The 9,843-nt window shown below is 41.2% G+C and overlaps 1 protein-coding gene across 1 annotated transcript; it reads left to right on the forward strand.

Annotated features, from left to right (window-relative positions):
• The first annotated feature begins 1,887 nt into the window (after positions 1-1,887).
• Positions 1,888-8,843, forward strand: LOC123834124 (zinc finger protein 558-like). Its single transcript, XM_045863088.1, is given in 6 exon segments — positions 1,888-1,918; positions 2,415-2,496; positions 3,082-3,215; positions 6,614-6,709; positions 7,330-7,412; positions 8,067-8,843. Coding segments are annotated over 6 exon segments (1,203 nt in total).
• The last annotated feature ends 1,000 nt before the right edge of the window (positions 8,844-9,843 follow it).

A 9,843-nucleotide genomic window follows, 5' to 3' on the forward strand; every position in this document is an offset into this window, starting at 1 on the left:
TCTATATGTGTCTATAAATGTATATATGCAAAATATATATATGCACATATATATACGTACATATGTGTCTCTCCTGGCCTTTCCCTTCTTATAAAAAGGAACATTTCATACACTGTTTTATACCTTGATTTTTTTTCTCTCCTTATATTTATTGGGGATAATAATCTCTATGAATACCTAGAGATCATCTCATTCTGTAATGGCTGCATGATTCTTCACTGTATGGATATCCCCTAGTTTATTCAACCAGTTCCCTATAGATGGTCATTTGTGTTGCTTTTAGTCCTTCGCTATTATATATATTGTCACAGTAAATAGTCTTAGACATCGGTTTTAGTATTTCCGTATCTTTGAGAAAGATTCCTTCAAGTGCGATTGACAGAGAAGAAGTAAACATCTTCACAGTTTTGCGTGATGATGACAAATTTCCTTCTGTAGGATTGCACCCCAGCAGTGTATGAGAGTGCCTTTCCGGACAGACTTTCCAATAAAGGGTTTTTCTTGATCTGACAGATAAGAAATAGTATGTGTAGTTGCAATCTGCATCTCTGTTATTATGAATAAGATCACCAGTGATTCTACCAAGGGTGGTGTCCTTGAAATGGTTGAAACCAGAGTGTCCCAAGTTGAGGAGTAAGTGGGACGTGAGGAAATGAGTCAAGGGTTGAAAACACTTTGCCAGTGATCAGGGAGAGACTAGGTGGAAACAGAAGGAAACCTGCCCTTATGATAGATTTATTTCACTACTAAAAACACTGCATTCCCCCATATATATATTTACTGTTAAGCCAACATATTGGTAAAAACGGCTCAATATCAGGAATATGGATTTATAATAAAGACAGCAACCTATTACTGAGTAGTTGAATAGCAGTCCAACAATTATTATTTTTTTTATCATGGCAAAACCCACTTAAGGTAGAAATATTGAAAAGCCAGTAATATTTCCCCCTCTTGTAGGAATTAAATTAAGGAAGTGTGGGCATTCTACTGAAATGTCACTGTAACACATAGATTTCACCATAATCTGAAATTAATCTTTCTGTGAGGGTTACTTTTCTAAGCAGCAGGAAAAATGGTTAATAGAACACCCTAATTTAAATAAACTTAGCTTAAATTTAGAGATATATCAGCTTCTGACAAACTCTCATTAGTAATAAATTTAGGAAATGGCTAGATGTTGTAAACATCAAATGGGGAGTGCCTGAGGAGACAGGAGAGCGGCTGGACTGAGTCCTTTGTGTGGTTGAGAACAACTGAGTGGACAACGATGAGGTTTGGGAGGCTGGGTTCAGAGAGACATTTCTGAGCTGTTGTTCTAGATGGTAGAACAGGGTCAGGTGATGACAGAGTCTAGGGTGGTGCCGATGGAAGGTGCGGCCAACGTGGATGGGGACCAGCTCGTAACAGTGAGGGTCATCCTCACGCCCTCTGATGTTATCTGAGGGCAGTGGGACTGGAGATGGAAAGACTCATGGGAGGCAGATGGCAGCGTGTCTATTTGGTAAAGGGGTTGTAGCTGGGAATGTGTTTGTGACAACCGCTTGGATGGGAAGGATGTGCCCTGAGACTCGGTGGAGCTGAGGATTTAAATGGGGGTGACACAGGCTTGTGCTGGTTGTTCCAGTTAGGACAGAAGAGGACAAGTTTTTCACATGCCCTCCGTTCATCACATGCTAGTAAGCAAAGTAAAGACCCAGGATTGGAGACCCCACTTGCATTTAAAGGAGGACACGGTGGGCAGGCTGAGACCCGTTCATCCTCAGTAGCCTGGAGAGGGAGAAAGGCTGTGAAAGCTTCCTGTTTTCCTATTTCGTCCAGAGCCTGGCCTGCGTGCACTGTGGGGACGAGAGGAGGAGTGTCCGGGTGCTCTGTCTGAGTCACAGGATGGCGGCCATGGTTCTGTCCCCCACTTGCAGTAAGTTGGGGGGCCCTCAAAATCCAAGCGTTAAAGGCCCCTGCACCACAGAGCAGGAAAGGAGGGGCTGAGCAGGGAGGTGGGAGTAGAGCCCCGAATGCCCAGGGGTCACCAGGACCCCGTGTGGTTCTTGGGATTTGGGGTGTTGGTGGTTTGAGTGTGTCTGTGGAGATCTCACCTGTGTCCTGAATATGGGAGAGCCTTTGAATTTACCTCAAATTCTTTCTATAAACTTGATAAAATGAAGTGCTGTCCCTTGAACTTCAATTTCCTCATCTGTGAAATAGGAATTATCATCTTTTCCTCCAGCGCAGTAAGAGCCTTGGCCCTGTTTTCTGGCCCTGGTGCGACAGGGCTCTGCTCTGTTGTCCTGTGAAAGGTGTGTGTGTGTGTGTGTTGGGGTATGGTCAATTACAGGTAGGTGAGGAAGCCTCCAAACTGGTGAGTGCTAGAATATAGAGCAATCCTGGACTCTTCTGACTCATTTCTTCTCCAGCTCAGTCTTCCCTGTACTCAGCCTCTCCTCAAAAAGGATGCACAGAGGAGGAAGGGTTGGTTCATGGCTTCCTGACAAGCTGATTACCGGTGAGTCACATATTTTTTTCCCAAATAATTATTCTTTTGACCAAAAGTTAGACTTACCTTTCAGGGCCTGGAGCCCCACAGCCAAACCAGGTCTTCAGGCATTCCAGGATCTCCGGGCATCTGGTGGTGGATAAAGGGTTGTCAGTGTTTATCAATATTTTCTATATTTTCCTAACTTCCTCCAGAGTCACTTTATACATTACATTATTATTAGTTTTAAAGGAAAGACATGACTGTGTCCTATATTCAAGCAATTGGTGATGGCCACTGGGGAGTATCTCTGACATCTGCCATGTCCCCGGCCTATGCTCAGCCCTGAGATCGAGGGAAATAAGACTGCAGGATTCCACGGTCTCACTGGAATAAGGGACTCGCCTACATGTTAAAGGTACATTTCACCTTGGGGTGGGCGTCAGTAGGCAGGAGAGGAGCCCTGCAGGCTGAGCCCAGGAGCAGTGGAGAGCAGAGCTCAGAACCCTGCCCGTACATCTTGTGCTTGGGGTGTCCTGTCCCTAGTCCTGTCATCCTCCTATCAACTTGGTGGGGGTGGTCCTTGGCTAAGCCATGATGCTTGTGACGGCTCAGGACTTGGTGACCTTCGAGGATGTGGCCGTGGAGTTCACGCAGGAGGAGTGGGCACTGCTGGACCCTTCTCAAAGAACACTCTACAGAGACGTGATGCGGGAGAACTGCATAAATCTGGCATCGCTGGGTAAGCCCCACCTCAGCCCTGCATTTATTTAATGACTCAGGTAATAAGTCTTTTCTTTTTTTAATTCATGTGACATTCACAGAACAGAAAACATTTTTAATGTATAATTCAGTGATTTTTAGTAATGCCACAGTTTTGTGCAACCATCTCTAATTCCAGAACATTTATTGCACCAAAAATAAACCCTATAATCATTAAGTAGCCACTCCCTTTCCCACCTACTCCAGCCACTGGCTACCGTGGATCTACTCTCTGTCTCTGGTTTTACCTGTTCTGGACATTGCATATAAATGGAATCATACAATATATAGCCTTTTGTATCTGACTTCTTTTGCTTAGAATAAAGTTTTCAAGGTTCAGCCATGCTGTAGCATGTGTCGAACTTTATTCCTTTTTCTGGCTGAACGTTATTCCATGGTGTGTATATACCACTTTCTCTGTGCCCACTCATCAGTCGATGAACATTTGAGTTGTTTCCACCTTTTGGCTACTGTGAAGAGTGCTGTGCTCTGCTATGAACATTCATGTATGTTTTTGCCTGAACATTTGTTTTCAATTCTCTTGTACGTTTGCCTAGAAGTGGGATTCCTGGGTCATATGGTCATTTAATGTTTAACTTTTTGAGGAACCTCCAAACTTTTCTCCATGGTACCTGTGCACCATTTACATTCCCACCAACAATGTGGAAACACTTGGTTATTTGCATTTCCCTAAAGAATAATAAGATGGGTCCTCTTTCCATGTGCTTGTTAGCCATTTGTATATCTTCTTTGGGAAAATGTGTATTTGAGTCCTTTGCCCACTTTGAGAGGGCTGGGGTTGTTTGCCTTTTTATTGTCGAGTTGTAAGAATTCTTTATGTATTCAGGATGCTGGACCCTCATCAAATAGATGATTTGCAAATATTTTCTCCCATTCTATGGATTGTCTTCTCACTTTCTTGAAGGATAGTTTTGCTACATATAGAATTAATGAATGACAGAGGTTTTTTCCTTTCAGCACTCTGAATATGTCATCCCACTACTTTTTGGCCTCTGTGATTTCTGATGTGAAATCAGCTGTTAATCTGATTGATGGTGATCCCATATATGTGATGAACTAAAAATTCTCTTGTTGCTTTCAGGATACTCTCTTAGTCTTTAGCTTTCAACAGTTTGATTATAATGTGTCTCAATTTGGTCTCCTTGAGTTTATCCTCTTCGGTGTTCATTAAGTTTCTTGGATATGTAGATTCATGACTTTCTTCAGTTAAGGGAATTTTGTGGCCATCTATCTTTTTAAAATATTGTTTCTGCCCCTTTCTCCATCTCCTCTCCTTCAAGAACTCCATTATGCACATGTTGGTTGTTTGATGGTGTCCCACAGGTTTCTTATGCTCTGTTCTTTTTTTTTTTTTTACCCTCTATGCTCTTCAAATTGGGCAATCTCAATTGACCTGTCTTCAAGTTCACTGATTCTTTCTTCCACCAGATCAAGTTTGATGATAAACTTTTCTAGTGAATGTTTCATTTTAATTTATTGTACTTTCCACTCCAAAATTTCTGTTTGGTTCTGTTTTATAATTTCTTTCACTATTTGTTGAGAATCCTTTTTCATGGTTTCCTTTAGCTCTTTGCACGTTCTTAAAATAGTTGAAATCTTGGTCTAGGGGTGCCTGGGTGGCTCAGTCGTTAAGCATCTGCCTTCGGCTCAGGTCATGATCCCAGGGTCCTGGGATTGGGCCCCACATTGGGCTCCCTGCTCAGCAGGAAGCCTGCTTCTCCCTCTCCCACTCCCCCTGCTTGTGTTCCCTCTCTTGCTGTGTCTCTCTCTGTCAAATGAATAAAATCTTTAAAAAAAAAAAAAAGAAGAAATCTTGGTCTAGTAAGTCTCTTCCTTAGGGACAGTGTTTCTTAATTTCCTTTTTCTGTAATGGTCATGCTTTTTTGTTTCTTTGCATGCCTCATAATTTGTTGAAAACTCCAAAAACGTTTGGAATGTTAGGACAGTTCTGTAAGTCAGAGATTCTCCTATCCCCAAGGTTTATTGTTGTTGCTTGTTCTAGTTAGTATTGTTTGGTGACATTTTCTGAACTAATTTTGTAATGTCTGTATTTGTTGTGTGTGGCCACTGCAATCTCTTGTTAAGTTAACGGTCAGCTAGTGATTTATCAGAGGTTTCCTTAAATGCCTGGAACTCCAAAACTCCCAGTCTTTGCAGATGGTCTCTGTGTATATAGGAGCATGCCTTCAAAACTCAAACAGTTTACAACTCTGCCTTAGCCTTCACTAACTGCTTGTGTAGAGCCTGAAGGTCAGTCAAAGGTGAAGGCTTAGTGCCTTTTCAGATATTTTCTGAGCGTACACCCAACCGTGGGTATGTACATGTTCTATATTCCTAGGACTGTGCGAGCTTTTCAAAGCCCCTTTCCCCCAAAGCATCTTGTTCCCTGCTTTTCCTCTGAGACTTTTTGGCTAGTCTTATGTGTGCTTTAGTGATTTTCCCTTGCCCCAAGCAGCAGTAGCTAATACATTTAAATGTAGTCAGTACATGCCCCAGCCCTCCGCCCCCATAGCCACTTCAATTCCAGGAGAGTTTGGAGTTAAACGAAATAAAGGCAAGCCCTGTGAGCCACCAGGAAGGTCAAAACAGACAATCACACTTCTTTGAAAATAAGATTTGTCCTACTTCTACCAGTACTAAGAGCACAGATTGTTGTCTTCAAAATGCTTGCTTGGGTGGGACGGAGGATAGGGTGAGGATCAGCTAAAATGTCACAAAGCTCTCTTACAGATTCAGCTGTTTGTCTTGATTAAGCATTTTCCTTGTTGCTGTAAGCTCTTGATCACTTCCTAGAGTTTTAGTAATTCAAACAGTTTTTACCTGTTAATTTGCTTTTTTTTTTTTTTTTTTTTGTGGAGGTTAGACTGTAGAGTTCCCGACTCCACCATTTTTGCTGACATCACTTCTCAGAAGTCTTTCTTGAGCACCTTTATGTTCCTAGGCCTGTGCTAGGAATTGGGAATACAGTGGTGAACAAGACAGATGTGGTCCCTACCATCATGGAGCTTACACTCTAATGCCTGCCCTGTGAACTGAAGATCTAGTCCTGGGACTGACTTTATATTCTCTATGCATAAAAGTTTTGGAGCTTTTAAATATGTATTTGAGCTTGGGTATTAGTTTCTGGTACTAGTTATTCCCCCAGGCACCGTGGGCATTGACTGAGGATACATTCATTTTTTTTTTTTTTTCACTATGAAAGAGAGCTACTGTATTTATTAGAATTTAGGGATAATTATCCCATTGTTCCTAAAGCCACACCTGCTTATCTTCAGAAGTAGGGGCTTCAGTTTCATGGTGGGGTTCATTTTCCCCTGTAGAGTCCCCCTACATACTATGTCCTTTCTTTATGTATAGGAAATCAAGTTGATAAACCTGGTCTGGTGTCTGAATTGGAGCAAGAAGATAAAGTGATTACAGAGGAAATCAGAATTCTCCCAGGCAACTGTCCAGGTGAGCACCAGGTAGATTGTGAGTCCTTGTGAGGAACATGTCTGGCCTGTGGCTTGGGAGTTTGGAGTATTACATTAGGAAATGTCACTCAGGGAACTTCGTAAAATGCCCTTTTTTTTTTTCCTGACAAGATCAAAAGCATTTAGGATAAGCTTCCTTGTGTACCTTCTTTGCTTCCTCTTAAATTCTCTGTTCATCACTTCACACTTTACTTCAGCCTTAGAGGAAGAAAAAAGACATGTCTCTTTTTCTTCTTAAATGTAAGTTTCACGTGAGCTCCATCCCACTTTACATTCCTGACGATTCCTTCTTCTGTCAGCCTCAATCTCAATCTTCCTAGAGTCTTAAAAATACCTAAAATTGGGGCACCTGGGTGGCTCAGTCGGTTAAGTGTCTGCCTTCGGTTCAGGCTTTGTGTTCTTTCTCGCTATCTCTGTTGCTATCTCTCTTTCTCTGAAATAAATACAATCTTTTAAAAATACCTAAAATTGTCATACCTGTGTCCCTTTCATTGCAAACCTCCTGAAAAACGCTAATCCTTTAAGGTCTGTCTTCAGTAATATGTGCATTTTATCTTTTATTTTCTCCACAAACTTAAACTTCTTTTCAATTTGTTTCAGATTTGGAGACTCTACTTAAAGCCAAAGGGTTAACTTCTAAGTAGCATGTTTTTAGAAAAGAACAATATGAAGGTGTAAAAATGGTAAGATTTCTAATTTTCCACAGTAGGAATATGCCATAAATTAGAAAAACTACAAAGTTACCAAGAGAGTCATTCTCCCAAGAGAAAGTGGCCTCTGAAGAGATACCATGAAACTATTGTGAATTTGGAGAAAAATGATTTCACAGTTATTTCTTCCCTGAGCATCTCCATAATTGTTTCCATAAATGTGACTCAGATATTAAAGATTTCAAACATAAACTGGTGTTAAACCTATCAGAAAACTGTTCTCTGAATATGATAAAGACTTGTGGCACCACAGCCATCTTTTTTAACTTCTTTTTTTTTTTTTAAAGATTTTATTTATTTATTCATGAGAGACAGAGAGAGAGAGGCAGAGGGAGAAGTGGGCTCCCAAGGAGCAGGGAGCCCGATGTGGGACTCGATCCCGGGACGCTGGGATCATGACCTGAGCCGAAGGCAGACGCTTAACCATCTGAGCCACCCAGGTGCCCCATCTTTTTTAACTTCTAATCACTCAAACTAGCATAAAGCCTATACAAACACTCAAAGTAGCAAAAATGCCAAATTATAATGTTATACATAACAGAATTCCTGGGAGAGAGAATTCCTACGATAGCACTGAATATTAAAAATACTATAAATTATAGTTATCATTCATCTCTTAATCAACAGGAAAGAAATCATCTTGGAGTGAAACTCAACAAATGTAATCAGTGCTTTAAAATCGTCAGCACAAAATCTAACCTCACTCAGCACAAGAGAATTCATACTGGAGAAAAACCCTATGTCTGTAATCAGTGTGGCAAATCCTTCAGCAGTAGTTCTTACTTGACTGTTCATAAAAGAATACATAATGGGAAGAAACCCTGTGAATGCACTGACTGCAGGAAAGCCTTCAGTAATCCCTCTTCCCTTAGACTGCACGTGAGAATTCACACTGGAGAAAAACCTTACAAATGTAATCAGTGTTTTCATGTCTTCCATACTAGATGTATCCTCAAAAGGTACAAGAGAGTTCATACTGGGGAGAATCATTATGAATGTAATCAGTGTGGCAAGGCCTTCAGCACGAGGTCTTCCATTACTGTGCACAACAGAATTCATACAGGGGAGAAACCTTATGAGTGCCACGATTGTGGGAAAGCCTTTAGGAAGAGCTCACATCTGACCCAGCACGTGAGAACTCATACTGGAGAAAAACCCTATGAGTGTGATCAGTGTGGAAAATCCTTCAGCAGTAGTTTTTCTCTTACTGTGCACAAGAGAATACATAATGGAGAGAAACCCTATGAATGTAGTGACTGTGGGAAAGCGTTTAATAATCTCTCATCTGTTAAGAAACACATGAGAACTCACACTGGAGAAAAACCCTACAAATGTAATCATTGTGGGAAATCTTTCAGCAGTAACTCTTACCTTTCTGTGCACAAGAGAATTCATAATAGGTAGATAGGAATGCAGTGACTATGGGAAAGCATTCATTGGTTTCTTATCCCTCTGACATCATGGGAACTCATGCTGGATGTAGAAATTATCTTTGTATAACAAATTAGCCCCAAAACTTAGTGCTTTAAAGCAACAAACATTTATTATCTCACAATTTATGTAGGTCAGGGGTTCAGAAATGGATTAGCTATGTCTTTCTGGTTCTAGTTCCCTCACAAGGTTGCAACCAATATGTTGACCAGAACTGCAGTCACCTGAAGTCTTTAGGACTGAAGGGTCCACTCTGAAGATTGATTATTCACATGCCTGACAAACTAGTGCCAGTTGTTGGCATGGGACCTGTGGTTCCTTGCCATGTAGGCCTCTCTGCAGTGATGAGTGTCTTTATAATATGGCAGCAAGTTCTCCCCAAATAATGTGATCCAAAAGAGCCAATGCAGAAGCCATAATGTCTTTTATGACCTAGCCGCAGGATATATTCTCTTCATCTGTATTGTGTTGGTCACCCACACTGGTTCTGACAGTGTGGGAGGAAACTACACAAGATATGGATACAAGGAGACAGAAAACACTGGGAACCATCTTGGAGATTGATCATGACTCAGTGAAGAAAAGCTATCAGCAGATCCTCCTTCTAATCCAGTCAATATGGAATACCATTCAATAGCCCAAATGTTAACTCACTGTGGAGAGAAACCCTATAAGTGCCTACTTTGTGGTAAAACTTTTACCTCAAACTCTCACAGAAGTAAAAAAAAAATTACCAACTGGGGAGAAACAGGAGGAATGCATTGGCTAAAGGAAAGCCTTTGTGGTATCTTGTGAATCACATGAAATTCACATGAAGGGAAAACCCTATGAATATCATCAAAATGGAAAACTCTTCAGAAGACATTCATCCTTTAAGACATACATAAGAAATCACACTGTACAGGAACACTGTATATAAGGAATATGGAAGGAAACAATTGGCACTCTCCGCTCTACTTTACTCTCCCCTGCT

This window comes from Mirounga angustirostris, unplaced genomic scaffold, assembly GCF_029215605.1.
Source record: "Mirounga angustirostris isolate CCGP_5_RB_7025 unplaced genomic scaffold, mMirAng1.0.hap1 SCAF_1, whole genome shotgun sequence".
Taxonomy (NCBI): Eukaryota; Metazoa; Chordata; class Mammalia; order Carnivora; family Phocidae; genus Mirounga; species Mirounga angustirostris.